At 44.9% G+C, this 23360-nt stretch overlaps 1 protein-coding gene across 2 annotated transcripts in view; it reads right to left on the bottom strand.

The window, feature by feature from the left end:
• Egfr (epidermal growth factor receptor) overlaps positions 1–23360 on the bottom strand; it is a 175918-nt gene that overhangs the window by 4466 nt on the left and 148092 nt on the right. For both annotated transcript variants that reach the window (XM_075944388.1, XM_075944387.1), the window contains exons 17-24: positions 22688–22829; positions 21421–21543; positions 19384–19482; positions 15607–15792; positions 5495–5650; positions 4517–4592; positions 3035–3181; positions 726–823 (exon numbers count right to left, since the gene is read on the bottom strand). In XM_075944388.1, coding sequence (XP_075800503.1) covers positions 726–823; positions 3035–3181; positions 4517–4592; positions 5495–5650; positions 15607–15792; positions 19384–19482; positions 21421–21543; positions 22688–22829 — 1027 coding nt within the window. The remainder of the gene's footprint in view (positions 1–725; positions 824–3034; positions 3182–4516; positions 4593–5494; positions 5651–15606; positions 15793–19383; positions 19483–21420; positions 21544–22687; positions 22830–23360) is intronic.

Below are 23360 nucleotides of genomic sequence, written 5' to 3'. Positions count from 1 at the left end.
GTGCAGAGATTTTGAGACCGTTAGAAGGGGCAACAGAGTTGCTTTTCTGTTCTCTGGCTACATGAGTAAGGGTTTTTATCAACAAGTACCGGCAAGTTTGTTAGTTTAGTTATTGGGCAAACTCTGCGGTTCTCAGATCCACATACAGCTCTTTCCATATTAAAGTGTGGATATTTTGCAATGTAATAAACCCACAAATCTCCTGATTCTGACAGCCTGCACATGAGCAACCACTTAAGAGAAAGAAGAAAAAGAAGTACTGGGAACAGTTTACTGTCCCCTACACAATGTTATGCAATGTGCTTTGCATATATTATTTTACTGAAACTTAAAATCCACATAGTCAAGTGACCTTGGTTTTGTTATTTCAGAATTAGATAAGGAAATGGAATGATTGGTGGTACACGTGGCACAAGGATGCATACAGAGTCAGGGATGGGAGCCATGACAGTGAAGCCAAAATGTAAGGTGACTGACATGTGAATTGGAAGAACAGGTTGGGTCTAGGCAGGACTGCTCAAATGGCATGGCTACTTGGAGTTAGATGGGATCCACCCATGGTCCCAATGTAGTTCAGAATCATTGGGTTGTAACTGAAGCAGCTCCAACACACAAACGGATTTATTAACAGGAAAGCGTCCCCCAGGCTGTGCTGAACCACCACAGTGGTATCAGGAGCTATTGGAGGAATTTTGGAAATGGAAGTGCAAACTGTGACCTGGTACCTGGATAACAAGGTAGCGCTGGGGGTCTCGGGCCATTTTGGAGAATTCGAGAATCAGCTCTCGGAACTTTGGGCGGCTATCGGCATCTATCATCCAGCCTGAAGGAAATGAAGGAAAGCAGAGTGATTAGTACCCTGGAAGAAATTAAAGAGAACACTGCTTGAAGCACTTACGCTGTGCTCTTTCTAGGCAAATGAATGGTGAGGACATAATCTTTGGGGCCGACTTTTCAACCTCAGCACAGAGCTGACATTGGTTGGTGATGGAGGTGGGTCTTGTATCTTATCTGTTGCTTTCATTGGTTAACTAATAAAGAAAACTGCTTGGCCTGATAGGACAGAAAATTAGGTAGGCGGAGTAGACAGAACAGAATGCTGGGAGAAAGAAGCTGAGTCAGACAGTCCCCATGATTCTCCCACTCCAGAAAGACGCAGTTTAAGATCTTCCCTGGTAAGCCACCTCGTGGGCTACACAGATTATTAGAAATGGGTTAGATCAATATGTAAGAGCTAGCCAATAAGAGTCTGGAACTAATGGGCCAGGCAGTGTTTAAAAGAATACAGTTTCTGTGTAATTATTTCGGGGCATAAGCTAGCTGGCGGCCAGGAGCCAGGCGGCAGAAATGCGGCCTGCAGCTTCTTACTACAGGTTGGTCCTCAAAGTCCATGAGAAGTTGTTGTTGTCACCCGGGGATACAACCCAGGGACGTATGCATTCATCCTCAGCCCTATACACTATTTTTAAATCACAGTAACAATAACACACTCTAATATTTCTATATTTCTTCTCCCTAGACATCATTCTTGCTTACAATCTTCAGTGACTACAGAATATTGTCACGGGCAATCATGACTAAATTATGCTGACTTTGGCATGCCTTCGTGATTTCATTGTCCCTACTCCATAGACTTCCAGACCAGAAACCAGATTAAATATCAAGGCCTTCTACAATCAGTTTCCATTCACACAAATGACAAGGCTGCATCCATGTCCTGTTGTTTATTTATCTTGCAGGGCTGGGGACCGAACCTACAGCTGCATAAAGCAAGTGCCTTCTGTGTGAAGCTATATCTAATAGCCATGTGGGTGCATTAGATTACACAATGATCTAAATATAGATTCAGCGATGAGGAGGATAAACTGTGGGCTAGAAATCCCTGTGCCTCTCGGGGATTCACATTTTTTTTCAACTGGATGTCAAAGTATTTTAGGCCAAACTGCAATGTGACCTTAGACAAATCATGTAACCTTTCTGGGCCTCAGCTTCCTCAGCCCAAACCAATGCAGTGAAAACAGATCAGCTCTCAGGTCTAAAGTTCAGAGATACATTGTTACTTATATAAGCACAGCTGTGCTGGTTGGTTTCTGTCACTATGAGAAAAACTAGAGTCATCTGGGAAGAGGAAACTTTTACCGAGGAAATGCCTCCGTTGCATTGGCCTGTCAGCAAGCCTGTGGGACATTTTCTTGATTAATGAGTAGTGTGAGAAGGGTCCCGCCCACTGTGGGCGGTGCCACCCCTAGGCTGGTGGTTTTCCGCTGTGTAAGAACGCAGGCCGAGTGAACCAGGGAGAGCAAGCCAGTACCTACCTCCAGGATCTGATTTTGAGTTCTTGCCCTTGTTTTCCTTGACAATGGACAGTGGGCTGTAGGCCAAATAAACATGTTCCTCTCCAAGTTGCTTTTGGTCCATGTTTTATCACAGCAAGCTGCCACAATGACTGTCACATTCCTCTGCTATGTTTTTATGCCAGTGCTATCCCGTGGGTAAGGTTATTTTCTGAGCTGAGCACACTTGTGATTTGTGTGGAATAGTAGCCCTGATCCAAAGGCACGCTCCTATTGAGATTAAAATGATGAACTGCCGTGCCACGGAGATCTCACGTAAATCCACTGTTTGAAAGGTTTAAGCCAGAGCAGAAATGTTGATTCTCTCAAAGTCCCCTGGTTACTCATTGTTAGGCATTTAAAAACATTAAGTCTCTCTGGCAACAGGTCTTAGAATGTAAGGCAACTTTGTAAGGTCATTGAGCAACTCAGAGAATAGAATATTTTGGAATAATGGCTTATGAAAGACTTTGGTTTATTTGGTTGCAAAGATGGGAAAATATGAGGTCAGGATGAGTCAAGCAAGTGATTCCTAAAGAATGTTTGCAGGAGGTGTTTATGGTGTTTCTGGAATTGTGTGCCTGCCTTAAAGAGTGATGTTCTTTCTTCAGGGAAATGATGGCCTTGGTTATTTGGCTAAGAGTAGTTATGCCCTTTCAGGCTGCCCTACAAGAGTGTGGATGGTTGCCCCAGGCACTCACACTTGACCATGATCATGTAGACATCAATGGTGCAGATAGGCGGCTGTGGAAGGCGTTCTCCTTTCTCCAGGATGGATGAGATCTCACTAGCAGGGATTGCATCATAAGGCTTGGACCCAAAGGTCATCAGTTCCCACACAGTGACTCCTGAGCAGACAAAGCGGGCAAAGAAAGTTATTGCTTCATGAGTTCATGGTCAGCACATCATCTTATCTTTAGTCATTAATGTGGTGAAGTATTTAAAAACGTATGTTTCTATAGCTTTGGAGCCTTTGGCTTGACTACCGATGCCTTTGGTTTGACTTTCAAGTAGGATAGTAGCATCTGTTTCATAGCCTGGCTTCAAGTACCTAGCAAGGTCTTTGACATCAAATGTTTAGTTTAATGTGAGACATATAGTTGTTGACTGACAAGGAGAAGAGTTCAATAATAACCCAAAAGATAAGGACAACTGTGGAATATGAGTTTGCCACAGAACAAGGTCCATCCACTTACTCAACTGCCCTGAGAACCTTACATTCACAGTAGTAATAGTGGAAAAAAGGACCATATGAATATGGCTGTAAACGGCAAAGCATTTGATACATAATGTTCTTTATCCTGTAGTTAATACAATCTGCTAGATCTGCTTCCTAAGGAGATGTTCAGGGTAACCCGAATTCGTGTTCTTTGGTGATGACCTCCCTTGGCTGGTTCAGAATAAATCATCCTTCATTCCCTTTGAGGTGAGAGTTGTGTTTCGTAACGACAGTGTTTTCCAACTTTTCTATGAATTGCTGGTGGGGAATTCAAGGATCAAGTGCCTGACACAGCAACCAAAGGTATTACTGGTGAAGATATAACAGACCCAAGACAAGGGAAGAACATGCAAAGCAGGCGTGGCATGAGTGGTCATCCCGTCAGATGAAGCGAAGCCCTGGGCATGGCTATGATGTACTTAGAAGAACTGGACCCGGATGAGGAGGGTCTTTTTGAGTAGCACACTGTAACCATTTTCCTGTTCTCATTTACTTCCTACATATCCTCATGGTTCACCCTTGTCAAGCTATTCTCTTTGGCACAGAGATATTAAATCAAATATGACATGAACCAACAGTCTTGGGCGTTTCATGAGAAAACATTTATCTATCAGAGATGCTTCATTTGCGGCTTTCCTTTCATTCCTTTCAAGTTCAAAGCAAGAGCTTATATCTGTTTGACTTCTGCAGGCAGAGGCTTAACCTACATTCTGGTCCTTTTCCCCTTATGACCTTCCCTGCAGCAGGAGTTCCTGGTTGTCTCTAGCGATCCTTGGTGTGGCAGCTAAGCTTCATTTCCTTTGTCAGATTCTCTTAGGACGGTAGATACAGAGCAGCTCCATTATGAATGCCCACTGTCTTGAAAGGTAACACTTGCATGTCAGGGCATATAATGTCAATTAACAAATAATAGGAACCAGCTTAGCCTTAGTACAAATTCATTAGCGTCAGAGGTTTGACTCACCATAGCTCCAGACGTCACTTTGGTGTGTATAAATTCGGTGTAAAATTGATTCCAAGGCCATCCACTTGATCGGCACCTTGGGACAAAGTGGGATAAAGCAGCAAGAAGACTATCAGCTTACAGCTGAAAAAACAATGTAGTCCTTCTAGGTCTAATGACAAATGACTAGTGAGGAAAGTCTCGTGACCTCCCTACCAGGCTTAGGGTCTCTGCACCCGCCTAGCAGGGATTTTTAAAAATACACCAGAGAACAGGTGGGTCCCAGAACCACGTCATGAAAGCTGTGACCGAGAGCATTTTGAGCAACGGCCTATTTTGATGAACTAAGGCTGTGGTATTTCCCTACAGCCCTCCATCCCAGACTTTGGGTATGTTTCCAATAACCGAGTTCACGGGGTTGACAGTGCTATTTAGAGCCCTGCTGTCAGCATGACAAGAGGGCTGTAGCTAGGGAGGGTGGGGGTCATCTGGAGAGACTGGCAGGCCTGTGCACCCCTCACGGCTGTGACGAGGCCTTGAAGGGACTGCAAACATTAGAGAGGGAAGAGAGCCAGCCCCCTCACTGCCATTCTCCAGCAGGAGCCAACAGACTCACCGAACTCCCAGAACTCCCAGCTTATTGAACACGAGTCTCAAGAGAGGTTAGTACTAAATTAGCTGTGATATTTCCCAACTGGTTTTTTTTGAATGGTGTTTTCCTCCTGGAGGAGGCAGTAGAACTCAACAGTTGTTATTACGTCACGTCACCGTCACCTGGAGATGGGGGCTTGCTCTCTTTGGCCTCTGGGGAGAGTCTCCTTCTTCACTGCCTCTCTCACCAAACTCCACTCACAAAGTAGGCTAGACCTTAGGTCATGGTGGCAGCTCCTATGACCTCACTCGGAATGGTTGGCAAAGGCGGCCCACAGCTGACAGGGAGGGGGATGGGTCTGGATTATCAGGGAAATACTTCCCGATCTGCTGCTACTAGGTCCTTACTTTGCCTCCCTCGGCATGGTATTCTTTCTCGTCAGCACCGAGCAGTTTGGCCAGTCCAAAATCTGTGATCTTGACATGCTGTGGGGTCTTCACCAGGACATTCCTGGCTGCCAAGTCACGGTGCACCAAGCGCCGATCTTCCAGATAGTTCATGCCCTGAAAGACAGAGGGCCCCGCAGTGAGGGAGTGAACCATCCAGAGGAGCCCCAGGGTCACGGGAAGGCAGTGCTCATGCACCTGGACTCAAGGTGAAGTCCAAAAGAATCCCTGGGCTGCTGCACACCAGGGAAGAAGCTGTTAGCTTCATACTTTGCAACTTGCAGTTGGTAAACATTGGTAATTATCCGGAATGAATGACAAGTGAACGGAGCTATAACCACATGCGATCAGGAACTTTTCTCCAGCCAGATACTCAGGTTCCACACAGAAAAGGCTAGTGGTTGAGTAAGACTCAGCTGTTGGCTGCAGACCTGAGGTTGTTGTTTCCACTACAGCTTGCTGTGAGGCCTCAGGCATCGGGTCTTTCCTATTTTAAGGGGGCTAACACAAACTCACTAGGCTAGGGCAGAGCAGGATTCCTTGGTGGGTTTCAGGCACACCTTTGCCATTTTCCTTAGGCGGTCTTCTGTGAATCACTGCCAACAAAGAAGTCTTTCCAGTGGAGTTTTTTTTTTAAAGTAAAAGGACATGGGCATTGAATATGATTTACAAGGCACCATCTTTTACCACCTCCTTGGCTGCCGTGGAGGTGGTAAATTGAGCAATTGTACTGCAATTGGAATTATCAATGTAATAGCAATAAAGAAATAATGCTTGAGATGTAGCCAGGACACCGAGGCACAGTGAGTCCCCAGAAGCCTGTGAACTGTTGTCTTCGCTCAAACCTTCCGGGGTCTCTGTCACAGGCAGTTTTCCTCCCTGCTGGCCAGTGGTCACCACTTTTGGCCTCTGCTCCTTCTCTGGTGTGGGATCAGTTGAGCCGGGCTCCCCTGGAGTTTGTATTGCTGGGGTCTGCTGGCACAGGGCCAGACTCGTCAGGAGGGACGGGTGCAAAGGAGTCAAGTGTGCTGGGGTCTTATGTGCTTTCCTCTATTTGTAAATACATCTTTGTGCTCTAGCCTGATACTTTATGAACTCTCCTATACACAGCTGACCTACAGCAGGGCTTGGGGAGGACACCATGAAAATGAGTGAGGTTTTAACCAACTCTTCTTGTTAAAGTGTTTTCGTGATGGCGGAGGCACCTCCTCTTTAGTGTGTTGTCAGAGTGTACCTATAGACAGGGGTCATCCTGCAAACTTCTGGGCAAACTGTATGCTTGTTTTTGCACAGATTCTCACATAAAAAATTACCATTGGCTTGGTCTGTCAGAATGGAGTAATGTTCATTTTGAGGGCAGAACCAGCCATCTCGAGAAAGTAGCTTTCCAGGAGGATGCTATCAAAAACTCAACGTTAGAAATCCTTATAGTCTTTCTTCCCTTGGAAAATACAATAACTGTCCAGGTCTCTTGTGAAAAAGAACTATCCCCCACTCTATCATATTATTTAGGAAGTACCTACAGGTTTTAGATGCTGTTCAGTGTATGTTTTTCCTTTTGAAGGTTTGCAGGTACAAAGAAATAAAAGTGAAGAGTACTCGTGTCTACTCAAGAGGAAACTGGCTGAGTCTTTTCTGGACTAGCACTTCGTAAGTTAGGAATTGCTGAGGGATGTGGGGGTGAATGGACAGGAAGGAACAGAATCCAGAGAAACATGCCCAATCACATGACTTATTTTCTCTGCTCCTTTCTCTTGTTTGATTGCAATTCAGAGCCTGCCTCCTTCTTGGCTCCAGCCAACTCTGATTTATGGAACTGTAACTGTTCTGGTCTGTGGCATTCTTGTGTCTTGTAAGAGTAAGGAGTCTACATAAGAAATATGATGACCTTTTCCCCACTAGAAAAGGGGGTGATAACATGTGGCCCTCAGCCTGCATAGAATGTCCTCACTGCTTCTCTCCCCACCTCTCTCTCTCAATTTCCCCTCTGACTTCCCTGCCCCCTTTCTCTTCTCACCTCTCCCCCATCCCTACCTCTCTCACCCTTGCTGTCTTCTGATGTAGGTGGGTCTTCTATTTATCTGTTGTTTCATTGCTTAATTAATAAGGAAAACTGCTTGGTCTGATAGGTCAGAATATAGGTAGGCGGGGAAGACAGAACAGAATTCTGGGAGAAAGAAAGCTAAGTCAAGCAGATGCTATAGCTCTCCTCTCCAAGATGGAAGCAGGTTAAGATCCTTCCCAGTAAGCCACCACCTCGTGGTGCTACACTCATTAATAGAAATGGATTGATCAAGATGTGAGAGTTAGCCAGTAAGAGGCTAGAGCTAATGGGCCAAGCAATGTTTAAAAGAATACAGTTTCCGTGGAATTATTTCAGGTGTAAAGCTAGCTGTGCGGAAGCCGGGCGGGACAAAAAGCAGGCCTGCCTGCCTCATCACTACAGTCTTCTATGCTTATCCACCATGTCATCCATTCTTCACACTGGGATCTACTATGGGCACACAGCACAGGCTTAAAGCGACGAGTCACATTCCAGTCTCTCTTCCTCTGCTGCTGTCTAAATCGTCTTGTCTTTTGTCTGTTTATTACACTCACAAGAAGAGCTTGAGAGGACATTTTAAACTCCACACTACTACCTGTATTGACTTTTATTTTGCTGCTTTAAATGTTTAACAGAGACCCAGGCATGGTGGGGCGCACCCGTAGTTGGTACTTCACAGGTAGTGCCAAGGGGATCAAGGGGTCAAGGATACCCTTGAATCAAGGTCAGTCTGGGCTCTAGGAGACTGAAACAACAAATGTTCCACATGGATTTGGTTCACATCTTGAGCACTTATTTAAAGAAATGAATAATTTAATGAATGATAGCAGCCATGTCCAAGTCCCGAGGGTGCACTGGCTGCCACCATAGTGAGCCAGCCTCTCTGTGTGGGTACCTGCAGGGCTGGCCACTTGTTAGAGACCGCCATCATGCTGCTCCTCAGACAAGTTCACAGTCTCCACCTACCATGGGAATTGGTCCTAATTTCCCCTGCTGTGGCCTGTGAATGAAACTTGCCTGGCTGGGCCAAAGCTGCTTGTGTTATCAAAATCAAAACAACAAAAATCTAGTACTTGGTGGTGTGTCAAGGACTTCCTGACATTGTGTGAGTCTGATAAACCCGGGGAGTCCCGCTGGCTCATGACACCCACAAGCTCAGAACTTTAAAGGGACATCATGGCTTCACTGTAAACAAAGATTTCCTCAGAAGAGTCTTGGAAAAGCCAGAGGAGAGTGCCCACATGCTCTGAGGCCCACAGCTCAGCAAGGGTCTTAAGTCAGATAAACTGGGGGCAGCGAGATTAGATCCACTGGAACTTAGACAGAAGTCTACCCACTTCACTCTGCCCTGCGCTTTAAAGGCAGTTGGAGAGATCATCTCCGAACCAAACAGGGTTATATTTTAACAGGTCACTAAAGATAAGCGCTGTAATATTGCTTATGAACTCTCAGAATCTAAATAGTAATATCAGCATTGGCTCCCGGGGCGGTGGGGGGGGGAGACTCCTGGGAGGACCATTTCCTGATTCTTTTTACTTTAATTGAGTTTAGCTAATTTATTTTTGTTTAATTGCTACAGGACAGCAAAAATGGTTTTCTGACAAGCTGAAGTTAAGAAGCAAACTTGAAGAGTTCCATGCTGGAACTTCAGCTTAAAAGAGCTGGCCTAGTTGTGTGCCTCACAGGGATACCAAAGGTCTTTCTGGCACATTACCCTGCAGGACAAGAAAGGGCTGAGAGCGGAGAGTGACATTTAAAGACCAATTTCCCAAGGGTTGCACATCCCACATGTCTTGGGCAAAGTTCAGAGAGGCTGGAGCAGGATCCACTTCTGTTCTGCCCTAGAAACCACGATAAGGATAATCCCAGACTTAGTGGCCCCCACACTTTCCTGTGCAAGGAAGGAGGGGAGCTAGGAGACGGCGGGGAGTGCTTTTGTGCTTTAGCATCAAGCACAGGAAAAGAATGTAGGCTTGTGAGCAGGTGTGCATGCTGTTAAATGCTCATTCTGAGACTCACTGGGGTTTAACGAGCATGCTTTTGATGCTTATACTCTAAAGGGCTCCGTTTATGTTGATGACTTACATTTAATTATAATTTTTAAGTTGAAGGCTAAAAGAAAAAAATTGACATAATTGAAATAAAACAAATATCTGGTCCTTTTAGCATGGGTACTGTTGTATTGTGCAATCATTTATGAGTTGTGTGTGTGTGTGTGTTTTCAAGGCAAATGGATCTTTTAAGCTGTTCTTTCTGTGGACAGGAGCAGTGGGTACATGGAATCCCTCTTCGCTTTGTGTTCTCAGTCACTGAGATTGGAGGTCCACCCAAACACTAACGCACAGCCCTCCCCTGCAGTCTGCAGAAGCCATGGTTGAGGGAGCAAATCTGAGTGGTCCTGAGTCCAACTGGCACCGGAGTAGGAAGCATCATACTTGATGGTATTTCGAGCAGGCCAGGGCCTTGCATCATCTACTGAGGTATCAGCTACACATCAGCATGCATCTACACAGATACCAGCTCCTGTTTTAGCTCTAATCCATTCTGCTCATCTTCTCCTGTCCCTTCTCCTCTACTATGATGGAGCCCCATGGCTGCAGCTTTCCTTAGAGGAGTTTTGGTTTCCTAGTCTTCCATTCATTACCCATGATAAACTACACTCCAAAAATATTAATTCACAACTCTAGGGATAAACGATACTTAATTTTTATTGTGGAAACTTAAAACTAAGATTGACTTAAATGTACTTTGGTGCTCATGGAGTTGTGGTCTTCCATAAACCAGTCTTCCTGAGAATCCCTGCCTCAAACAGTGGTCTTGGATATTCCAGAAAACCCTGGTCCTAGGATCATGTACAGGCATCATCGTCAGACAAATGTTTGCCCAAAAGCTCAATTCTGTGAGATGTCAATCCCAGCGACAAGAAAATCTCTGCTGTCCACAAGTCTGAGAAAATGACTAGCTTGTGCAACTTTGCTTATTGCAGGGCTCTGCAATAATGTAGGCGTGAAGAGTGCGGACAGTAGTGGTGTTTGCCAAGCTGAATTTGTATTTCGTGACCTTAGTTTTGAAGCAATATAGTTTTGGGTTTACCAGTTGTCTTATTCCAATAGGAATGTCCACACTTAAGCAACTCATCCCACTAAGTGGAAGCTTGTGGTAAATGCTGGAGCGAGGAGCTTGGGAGACTCCATAACCCTTCCTGACTTAGTCTCCTGAGGTTCAACAGGTTATATGTAGAGAAGAAAATCCATTTTTTTTGCCATAAATGGTAAGGAGAGAAGAATTCACTTACAGTCTTTCAGTCCTATACTGGCTTCTTCCCTAACTGCCTCCCCTCTCTCTCCATCTTTCTTTTTCTTCTTCCCAGCCTTCATTTTTGAGCTTCTTGATAGGTTAGCTGAGACAATTAACTTGTATCTAGAAAACTTTAGAAGCTGGTCAAAGCTTTTGTGGGTCAGCGAAGGTGTTTGTGAGTCAATAGATCCTACTTTGAAATGCTAGGACGTAAGTTTGTACTCAGCCACTAAATGCCTCTGGGAAGGTTTCCTTTGCTCCTATGAAGGAAAACTGTTTAGTACTGAGATAGGTTGCCACCAAGAGACCATAATCTATTATGATCCCATTCTCCAAGTGGTAAATCAAGAATCACAGTCTGTGCTCCACAAAGTCTTAAACAATTTTCATATATAATTCCACTATGAAATTACTTTTCTATACATGGTGACTCCACACAAAACTTTACTTTAAAAGTGTATAGGACATAGTTCTTACTTCAGTATAAGGTGGTCTTCACTGTGTATTTTCTTTTTTTTGTAGTAAATAAACATAAGGTTTAATCATTCTTCTTTGCAGATGATTATGAACATATAAACTTTTTAAAATATATTCATGTTTCATTAACTCTCTCATGTGTGCACATAATTGCACATAAAAATTCATGATGACATTCGACATGATTAAATGTAAAGAAAAACATAGATGTTGTTGCCATACTCTGCCTTATATTTTGATAGCTCCTATTGTTTAATGTCTCTTTACCTGCTTTGCACATTGGGGATTGAAATGGCATTTAGCTATGCACCACCTAATTTCTTTTCTGTTTTTAAACTTTTATGTATTTATTTATTTATTAAAGATTTCTGGTCCTCCCCGCCACCGCCTCCCATTTCCCTACCCCTCCCCCAACCAAGTCCCCCTCCCTCATCAGCCTGAAGAGCAGTCAGGGTTCCCTGCCCTGTGGGAAGTCCAAGGACCACCCACCTCCTTCCAGGTCTGGTAAGGTGAGCATCCAAACTGCCTAGGCTTTTCTTTTTATGGCAAAGGAGTCTGTGAAGGCCAAAGGAAACCATTGCAGCTATGGCTACCTATATAAGAGCAGCCAAAGACCAGGCAACAAGATGAGCCCCCAGTTCAGCAGACAACACTGCTTGGGCTTAGAGTTCCAAATATAAAACAGCAGCATAAAATTGTGGCAGGGAGGTGTGGGGGCAGTGCGAGGGAGGGCTGTTTAGTGGTAGGTAAGGTTTTATGCTCCTCCCCTTTACGGGTGCACACTCCACCACTTGGCTAGTTTAGTATTGCACAGTAAGGTTTCCTTGTGAATTCCCAAGCAGGCATACCACAGGCAAAGAATGAATTGACCCAAACATGGAAAGAATTCCAGTCAAAATAATATAAGCAAAGTACAACATTACAACAGTGGATTTAAATAACATGAGGATATTATGATTAGTAATATGTAGACACTATCTTAAGAGACAGTGGAACCTCAGAAACATTGGCAACTCAAGCTTGAATGGTAACCACCCTCTGCAGAATTGCTGTCTGTGGTGGACACCATCATGCTTTTCAGAGGGTGGTTAGGAAGTCACTCAAACTTCCAAAGTGAAAGTGAAGATACAAGGGAGGAGGAGAAAAGACTCAAAATCAGAAACAGAAAAATGTGGGCTACTTTCAAATAAAGTAAAATTGATAGACATCTGGATCCAAACACTTCAAGTTAGAGCTACCCTGATTTTATCCACTGCTGACCTTGTTTAGCCAGAGAGAAAGGAGAAGACGAAAGAAGGGAGCATTCAGTAAGCAAGAGATGAATACTGGAACCCAAAGCAGGTGACAGACTGGCTGTTCTCTGTCCTACCATGAACAACGACAGATGGCGGAACACGCCAGCACCCAGCAGCTGAAGAAGACTGAGCAGCTTGCCCAGCTTACCCAACTCATGAATGTTGGAATCAATATTTGAATTTATAGTACTGAAATCGTAAGCCTAGTGGGCAAAACTCACAGAGATTCTCTGTCAAGGTAAGTGGATGACATTATCCTTGCAGTCTGATTGGTCCATCTGCCAACATGGAGGGTGTGTGTGTGTGTGTGTGTGTGTGTGTGTGTGTGTGTGTGTCAGGGATTGAATCCAGGGCCTTACACATGGTAGGCAGGCATTCTACTCTCAGCTGGGCACCATCCTTAAGAAGACTCACTCTTGTGGAACCTGAGATGCTAAGTCTCCAGGAACCTCTGCTGAACTGGGCATCAGTAGTCAAGCAGGATAAGCTGGCCATGGGGAACGTAGAATTATGGTAGCCCTACCCCATTCTGGGGATGCAGTTGGGGAAAGAGGTCACAGACTCAAGAATAAACCACATCTTTATGGTGATTGGCATGTGGAAATAAAGGAAGCAGAGTAAACTAGGAGGTCAATTGAGAAAGGAGAGCATCATATACTACCTTAGGGAATCTTGGAGGAAACTGTGAGAGAGAATTCCAGGGTTCAGGAGTGAGGACTTGGGTTTGCCGAAACCATCCTATATATCTACTGAAAGCTGTTCTGGGTTATCCAGAGGTCAGCTACTGAAGTAGACTAAATAGTGTCCCCCAAATTTCACATCTTTCTAAAACTACTGAATGGAACTTTATTTGGAAATAGGATTTTGAAAATCTAATTACTTAAAGATGCTGCAGTAAGGTGCATCAACCTGGATTTAGGATGAGCCCTAAATCCAAAGATTGGCACCTCTTTTCTATATATTTATGGAATATGACTTAATATTTCCATGAGTGTTCCTGACGCGTAGAAAATGAGGCAAGTTGAATAGCACAGCCATAACTTCATCTCTTGTGATGAGGATGTTTAAAATCGGCTGTCTTAGTGTAGTGCTTGTCTATGTTCAAGTCCAGTGCCTGGCATCTGCATGTGAAAATAAAGGGACCTCTGGACACAGAGACAGGGGAAAAGCCAGATGAAGACAGCAGCCAATAGTGCAGCCAAGCTGACATGGCTAAGGAGTGCTGGGTACACCAGAGACTCAGAGAAGCGAGCACTGAGCCTCCCAGGAGCCTTGAAAGCCAGTGCCTCTCGGACATCCTGAGATCAAACTGCTGGCCTCCCGAAACATGAGGGAATAAGCTCTTCCTGTGATAAGACACCAGATCTGTAGGACTCTACCATGGTAGTACCAGGAGACAACTACACACAAGTAAGAAGCATTTAGCAGCAACAGGAAGACACAGCAACTCTGGCACTCACGGCCCTGTTCTAGGGCTACTGCCAAACAGTTGTCACTTAGCTCCTCTATTCTGTGCAGAGCATCAAGACGATGGTGGCAGCTGAAACCCATGACCATCCTAGCTGGAGAGGAGTGAGTGGTCCCAGCTTTCTAGGTTGCTGCAGAGACATCTCAGGTGGCACAGGCATTCAAAGAACATGCTGTAGTCTCGATCACTGGGGAGGGGGCTGATGGTTTTCCAGCCTGGCCCAGATTTTCATACCAAGGAGTAGACCTCATCCTATGCCACAGCTCTCAGAAAGAGTTGGTCTGATCACTGTGCAAACACTGATGGATTGAGATGGGTGAGGCGAGTTCATTACACACCTTACTGCATGCCAGGAGCAACTGCCACGGTGAGCAGGGCCTGTAAGCACTGAGAAATAGCCCAGATCTAGGAGCCCATTTGCCTCTGCTTCTGTGGTCCCTTGTGCATCCTTCAACAACTTACATAGCTGTCTGAAGGGGATGGGATGGGTGACACATACTTAAAGACCAGGCTTTACCACAGATGCCTTTAATTCAACCATGTTAAAAAAAAAGTGCCATTACAGATAGTAAATAAACCAAACTTTCCAAGTTTGGTGCCAAAAGATGATGCAGGGCTGAGGTTGAGATGGGAGAAACTTGAGATGAAAGTTTGGGTCCTTTGGAAGCCTATGAACAGTTAAATATTTGGTCTGTTGTTCTATGCTCATCCTCAGCCCACGAGGGTGGAGGGGATGTATGCTCCCTCAGCCAGTCTCTGGTTTGGGAATATGCTTGTGGTGGGAGACACAGAAGTAGCCCTTCCTTCTGCTGGCCTCCTCAGATACGCACACCAGGCATTGTGTTAGTCCTTGCCATGTCCACATGTACAAACCATCTCCATCTTTTTCTGTTGTTGTTGCTTTGATTTGTTTTTCGAGACAGGATTTCTCTGTTAAACAGTCCTGGTTGTCCTGGAACTCAACTCACTCTATAGACCAAGCTGACCTAGAGCTCACAGAGATCCACCTGCCTCTGCCTCCCGAGTGCTGGGTTTAAAGGTGTGCACCACCACCGCTTGGCCATCTCCATTTTATTCCTCCTTCTTCCGCCCTCACCCTGTATTACTGACCTTACTAGAAAGTCCTAGCTTAGTTAAACCGCCATACTGAGCCACAAACCACCTCAGTGTCCTCCAAAAAAAAACTCAAGACAAAAAAAAAAAGACAACATCCAACAATGACGCACACCCAGTGCCAAGGTGTGTGAGCATTGGTTCTGTGCTGAAGCCAAGCAATTGAACTTAATCTAAAGTAAAGACGCAAACATATCTCCCCAGGGAACCCAGAGGTCCAGATTGACTTTCCATGTGCTCTCTCTTACAAATGACCTCTGTCACTCCTGGAAGACCAGGGCAGGGTGCAGCAGGTCAAGGTACTTTGTAGAAGCATTGATCCTGCGTCCTAAAGCTGCCGCCTTGCGCAGCCCTTTAGCCAGAGCTCCCTTGTGCTTACCTTTGCAATCTGCACACACCAATTGAGTAGGTACTGAGAGCCGATGTTGTCCTTGTGTTCTCGGACATAGTCCAGGAGGCAGCCATAGGGCATCAGCTGTGTGACGAGCTGGATGGTGGAGGTCAGGCAGATGCCCAGGAGGCGGCACACATGAGGGTTGTCCACACTGGCCATCACATACGCTTCCTACAAGGCAAGGTCAACAGATGCGTTACAATTGGTTCCCTGGCAGTGGCCAGTGGGAGAGGCACATGGCTCCCTTTCAGGGTAAAATGGGATGACTTTGTTTTGAGTTTCAGAGCCTGAACTCTGTACCCCAGTGTCGGGGACATTTACGTGAGTCCTTGAGATGCTCGTATACTGTGGGAGGTAAGCTCTTTTTAGGTGTTGCATGTTGGAGGTCTGCTGGACAGCAAAAGACCCAAATGGAAGAATTTGCCATTAGCAAAGGCTTTGATGAAAGGGGATCTGAGTCACCCTGATATTTCAGAGTTCAGGAAATGCTAGTATCTTCCTTGAGATGACCCTCTGCCCTACATCTCAAGGCAAATGATGATGCTGTTAGGGCTTTGTGGGGTCCAAATTTGGACCTCAGCATGTCCTGGAGAATGATTTGCTCACGTTATCAGTGGCCATAGTCACTCGAGAGACCCTGTTTTGCAGGAGATATCTGAGCCTTCAGGCAGTCTTGAGGAAGATCTCTCCTCTCAACACAGCAGACTTGATTCGGACTGAATGGTGGGAGGGCATTTGGGTCAGGAAACCTGCCCACAACACCCTTGCAAAAATCAACTTTGGAGAAGTGCTTTTCTCCGTGCCGGTTCTAGCCTCTGAGATGGAGAGTTATGCGTCTGAGACACTCATATACACGTTCACACAAGCCTACATACTTACATACTACATTCTCACACTGGAAAATGCACATATGCCCGCACACACGCACACACATACGCTGCCGTATATAGATCTGTTTTACATTCCCTTTCCAGTGCCCGGCCAAAATTGAAACTGGAATGTATACGGAAAAATTATTAGGCCATGGGATTGCCAGAAAAGCACGAATCACATCTCTCCTCTGGGTCTGGGAAGCTGTACAATCATAACATCACAGAAATCCTCCAGCCGGGCCTATTTTCTCAAGATGTGCCGGAGATTTGGGCACATCTTGTATTCATTTTCGAGGGGGAGAAAAAAACATCTGCAAATTGGAGCAGTTTGAGAAGCTTAACGGCCATTGGCCGATGATGACTGGGACAGGAACAGAGCAGGGGGCGTGGGCGTCAGGCCACACAGAGCCTGGAGCCCTGCCAGTTGGTTCTCCTAAAATATGATAGACAAACAGAACTGGGCTGTCACTTCCTGCCCACACCCCGCACAATGGGAGTGTTGTGTAGTCGTGTGTGAACGTTAAAGTGAGCTTTGTTCTTCCCTGTTTATGTTGGAAGCCGGGATGGTGCATTGTGACCCGCAGCAAATATGCCTGGTATCCCACAACAATCTCTGAACCAGCTGGAAGCAGGCAGTACCCACAGGGGAGACCCTGATGGCTTCTGTCCCAGACTCACTGCGGGGCAGTCTGTCCCAGAGGCTTCGGTGACCCTGAAAAGTCACTATTTGTCGCTATTGCTGATAGCAGATTTGGATCCTTCCTTGCTGTCTCAGTCATCTCTGAATTATTTGTGCTGTGAATGGGACAAAGGCTTCCAGGGGATGCTAGATTCCTTGAGTCTGGATTTCAGAATGAAGGGTAGCGAGCCAGTGAGATGGTTCAGCGGGCAATGGTGCTTGCTGTGGAGGCCTGATGACCCAAGTTTGGTTCCTGCAGCCCTGACTGTGTAGAGATGTAAGGGAAGAACCAACTCCATAAGTCGTCTTCTGGCTTTTGCACATGTGCTGTGGGACATACATCTCAGGGCATTTGCTTATCATGTGCACACATATGAGCTCATGAGTGTGCGTGTGTGTGTGTGCTCATGCACACACACACACGCACACACACACACACACACACGCATTTTTAAGAAAAGTGAAAGGGTAAGAACCCTTGGTGTTTAAAAATCTTTCCCAGTTAATTAAGTCACTAAAGACCACATGGCAGGGGAGCTAGACCACAGAGTGTGAGGTCGCTGGGACCATTTACGAGTGCATGCCAGCATTTACAAAGCATGTTCTCTATGGACTGTTCTCGTGGCGATGCTGGTTGATGTTCTGCTTAGCGCCCTGTTGAAACTGACCCCAGGACCACAGGCCTTGCTTCCTTCAGCAGCAACCAGTCTCTCAGTGCCCTCGCCCCCACGGCTTTCCAGGAAACAGCACACAGCCCTGCACAGAAGCTGTTCTGCGTGTCTGGCAGACACAGCCACGTGACAAGCAAGCCAGAAAGCCTCAAGGTCATCACCCACTAGCTGCCATAGCCACAATAGCTGACACACAAGGAGAAAACCAAAGGAGACAGGAATGAAGACACAAGGGCAAAGACAAGCGGAGCATGAGCAATGGAAGGAGAAAGGGGTCAAGGAGCAGGAGTCAGACAGGGCCTTCAGATGAGGGGTGCACTTGACTTTTATGCCTTTATTTACCTCCAAGCCCTTCAAAAGCAGATCTCCTGCCTCCTTTCTGGAACGTAACTATCATTGAGAATATTTCCAAACCGTAAACTCTCCTTATATTATCACCTTATAAACACTGCTCAAATCCACATTATTGGGTGCAATTTATTAGTGCATCCAAAATGAATTAAAATACTAACTAAGGAATCAAGACTGACCAAACGATTTTCCTCTCAACAAGTACAAGTGATAGACTGTAAGCAAAAAGCCTTCACAAGCCCCTGTCTCCTGGTCCTCCTGGTGCAGTGAATAAGACTTGGCATCGATTTGTAATTTTGGAATGTAAAATGAATTTGCTTGACAGGTATATTTCCAGCATGCATGATTTTCTGTGACACTGGACTCATGCACCATCATCTCTCATAGGAACGGGCAGTGTGGGTTTCCCTAAGCTTCCTTCTCTTCTCTTCAACCTTCTGTCTCAGGAGAAGAGCAGTTTTCAATATCTTATTAAAAGCCCTGACAGTACTGAAGTGGGCTCTACCCAGTTCCTAGATGGCTTCTTTGTGTCAACCTCTTTACAGTTGGGTTCAGCCCCATCATTAGCTAAGAAGGCTAGGAGAAGTGGGGGAGAGTTCAGTAGAATTCAAAGCAAAATGCTGCTCTCGTTGAAAGGCTCTGGAAAGTAAAAGTCAGCAGCATGGGGGATGATGTTTAAATTGCATGGGAGAGGGCTTAGGAGGTGGGGCAACAGTCCAGTAGGCGTGCAGAGGCATTGATCTCTGGCATCTTAAAAAAAAAAAACATTGTAAAGAAGAACAGGTTCAGCAAAGGAAAGGGAATCCTCATTTCAGAAGTTGTGATGCACTTCAGACCTCAGCCATAACAATTTGAGCAGTTTCTGCCTCCTCTCCTTCATCGATAACACTGGGCTGTGGGTGCATTCTGCAGTCACTATGGTAACACATGCTAAGAAATTAGCATCAAGACTGGCCCTGGGACGTATGTGGAGATTCTGAGCTTTCATTCTTTGGGGTGTAGGGGTAAGGAGAGGCTTGGAGAAGACTGTACTTTCTATATCAGGAAGGAGGAGAAGAGCTGAAAATGCAGTGTTTATGATACAGTGGTGAAAATTATTTAAAATCAAGCATTGTGATGATAGGAAGCAGAACAGGTGCTTTCCAGGGTCCCAAAACTTGTGGGCAGCTTGACATTAAAAGGAACTCACATCAAGGATTTCCTTGTTGGCTTTTGGAGACGTGGCTTCTCTTAACTCCTTGATGGCCACAGGGATTTTGACCTTCTCACCTTCTGGAACCCAGAGACCCTGAGATGAAGAAGAAAACTGGTATTAACCTGAAATCATCAGGCCAGGGAACATGTTACCTTGTAAACTGGGTGAATTTTTATTAATGACTCCAATCTTTAAGAGCTCTGCATTGCAAAGTCGACAGTGCTTGGACTCATTATATCACAGAGACTCTTAGCTACCAGGCTTGAAGAATCTGAATAATTTTTTTTAGATGAAAACAAATACCACTCAAATCAGAGATGCCTCTCTTGACAGCAAATGGAGACCATCACAGAAAAACACAGCTGGACACCCTGCAGAGATCAGCTGGGAATATTTCAGAGGAGGGCCCGGAAAGATTGTTAAAAGCCAGACTATGAGAAAGTCTGACATGAAACAGTCTTTCCTAGAAATGGCTGCATAAACAAGACAGGAACATTGCCATATCAATGGACATGCTAAGGTGGAAGGGGGAAGATTTCATGGGTTTCCATCCCCAGCAAAAGAACTATGGGTAACTAATAACTCCCGGAGAAGGAGATTTAGCTTCTCGGGGAGATGAGCCCCCCTTATTGATTGTTTAATACAGGGAGGTCAGCCCTGAAACCATATGCACACAAACAACAAAAATGGACTTAGCTGGTTGTATTTATATATTTGTCCATATATATATATACATATATCTATATTTGCATATATACACATATATGTATAAATATACATGTATATTTTAACAATAATAATAAAAAAGGAACTATCAACTGGAGAGTAGCAATCATGGGAGAAGGTGGAGGAAGGGTACGTAGAGGGGCAAAACAAGAAATGAAAGGGGAGAAAATGATGTATTTGTATTCCAATTATTTAAAACAAACATTCATATAAAAATTTCAAGGGGAGGTTGGAGAGATGGCTCAGTGGTTAAGAGCACTGACTGCTCTTCCAGAGGTCCTGAGTTCAATTCCCAGCAACCACATAGTGGTTCACAACCATCTGTGATGAGATCTGGTGCCCTCTTCTGGTGTGCGGGCAATGGAGGCAGAATGTTGTATACATAATAAATAAATAAATAAATCTTTAAAAAAAAATTTCAAGGGGATTAATGGCCCACTTCTGTAATCTCAACACTTGACACCATTACAAGATGATTGAATTTAAGATCAGTCTTAGATACATAGTAAGAGCCTGTCTTAAAAAAAAAATAAGGACAAAGCAAAACAAAAATCTATGCTTGCGCTAGTTTGAATGAGGAATGTCCTTCATGGTCTTGGATATTTGAATACGTTTTTCCCAGCTGATGTCACTGTTTGGAGAACTGTAGTTGGGGCACCCTTTCTGAAGCAAGCACATCACCTCAAGGGTGACATGAGTTACAATTCTCACACCGTTTCCAGTTTGTTCCCACTGCTTTGTCCTTGCCTTTGAAGATGAGAACAGCCATCTCCCTGCTCCTGCCGCCAGGCCTAGAGCCTGCTGCCATGTTCCTCTGCCATTCTGGGCTCTAAGCCTCTGGAACTGAAAACTAACATAAAGGCTTCTATACATTGCCTTGGCCGTGGTGTTTGATCATAGATAGAGAAGCGACTAATGCAGCTAGTTGTAAAGGCAGCATGGATCATTCAGAGTTATAACTGAAAGAGACATTATGAAAAATGGACCTAGGAAAAGCAGATTGAGATGTTCATTATATGGTTTATTCTGAGAGTTCAAAGAAAAAAAACCTGCCTCTCTTCCAGCTAGACTCCCAACCTATGCTTCAAGCTCAGGAATAGAAAATGCTTTTGATCTCACAGTGATAACAAACAATTTTTTTCAATATCCTGGGTAACTCTGCAGTTCCTACACCTTCAGCAAAACAGACGGATGTTGATAAAAGTCACCAAAATGCTGGTGAATCTGAGTTACCCACACAGGGCTGAAGTGCGGGGCAAACACTAGTTCCCAGGGCTAGGTGCACAACTGTCTCCAGGATGTTACCTTATACACTGTGCCAAATGCTCCGGAACCCAGAACTTTGATCTTCTTGAATTCTGTTTCCTTTAAGATCCTCAAGAGGGCTTGGTTGGGAGCTTCTCCGCTGGGTGTGAGCGGTTCCACGAGCTGCGAGGAAGGGAACAGACCCGAGCTGTTAGCTCTGCATTCCACAATATGTGACATGTATGGTAGATGCATTCAGGGTAAGAGCAGCCAGCTGCTGACAGCATGCAGCCATGCCTTACTACAAAGCACTCAACACACACGTTCAAAAGGAGCCATGCACACCTTTTCTTCAGAACGTAGTAATCTACAGGAGAAACCCCCGTCTTCTGATGCAGGAGTTTAACAAGACAGCTCTATCTGAGGGATGTGTTTTCCATATCTATGTCTATGTCAATCAGTTTTAATTAAGATATAGGAACAAGAACAATGTTATGCCATAACGGTTTGGGTCATCTCCATGTTGATGAAGGACCATGGTTTCTAATGCAGTGCCAGACACAGGCATTAGCTGAAGGATAATAATGGCTTAACACCCACTCCACAGAGTTTCAAAAAGAAACATCCACTTGTGTGGATAGTGGAATTGTCTCCCAAACTAACATCTCGATCATGGGACCATTGTAGGATTTCAACGTCTTTCTCATTGATTGCTTTCCTATATACACATAGAGGAGCTACCCTTTAGGCAGGCCTCCCCTAGGCTTTGAATTTTCAAAGACAATGCCCAAGACATGCATGTTTTGTTGAATGGAGATACCGAAATAAAACAAATTGTGTATAATTGGACATTTTTTCCTGGTTCTTCCATCCTAACCAATAATTCATAGTGGCAATTATATATCTGCTATGGGCAAGTGTCTTGCAAAAACTCATGTGTTTAAAATGGACCATGATGCTAATAGGAAATAGTGGGGCCTTTATGCGGTGAGGCCCACAGGGAGCCCTTTGGGTGATTGGGGTAGAGATCCACAAGGGACGGTGGAGCACTTGTTTCCTCTGCCTGGCACGTGGTGAGTTAATGTGCTTCATCATGGACTCCTGCCCCAGGCCCAAAGTAACACTGCTAACCCCCAAACTCTTAAAAGCAAATTAACCTCTCTTCTTTATACATGGACTATCATGAGTGCCTGTTACAGTGATAGCAAGCTAAACCACACCTAATCTATAAAATTTCACACTGTAAGCTCCCCGGAGAAGGTCTTTTCTCCACTGCAACAGATGAGGGTCGTAAGGATGTCACTGACTCGCAGGCAGCAGGCCTCACCTCTCTCTCCTGAAGTAGGCGGCGTAGGGTACGTTTTCGGACAATGTGGCGTCGTCTCATGAATAGGCCAATCCCAAGGGCCACCACAACTATGAAGAGAAGGCCACCCACAATCCCAATGGCAATGGATGGGATCTTGGGCCTGGAATGAAATTGAGAGAAAGAGAAGGTAACAGTGGCATTTCATACATATCCTGTACCTTTTGATACATAAATAAAATTTAAAATCATCTCAGAGACTGGGATACTGTGTGAATTCTGGAAGGAAAGACTGGGGCTAAGTTTTAAGATAAGGTTTCCAACATTCTTTGCTTCTTTGCCCCAAGTCAGCTCCCTTTTTTTCATTAAAAAAAATGGTCTCCATAGGGCCTGGCATTGGTGGTGAATGTCTTTAAAACCAGTACTCGAGGAAGAGGCAGGCAGATGTCTGTGAGTTCAAGGCTAGCCTGGTCTACATAGTGAATTTCAGGACAGCCAGGGTTACCCACATAGTGAGACCCTTTCTCAAAAAACAAAACAAAACAAAACAAAACCACAAAGCAAAAATTGAGGTCTCATCTGAATGTCTGTCATTATGATAACTATTTTTTATAATCATTGATGGAGAAAGTAAATAATATAGAATTCAAAAAATAATCCAGATGTCAACACCACTTTTTAGTTTATTTTAACT

Source organism: Microtus pennsylvanicus, chromosome 12 (genome assembly GCF_037038515.1).
Source record: "Microtus pennsylvanicus isolate mMicPen1 chromosome 12, mMicPen1.hap1, whole genome shotgun sequence".
Lineage (NCBI taxonomy): Eukaryota > Metazoa > Chordata > Mammalia > Rodentia > Cricetidae > Microtus > Microtus pennsylvanicus.
Note: the sequence above shows the minus strand (reverse complement) of the source record. Positions and strands in the feature narration are given on the sequence as shown.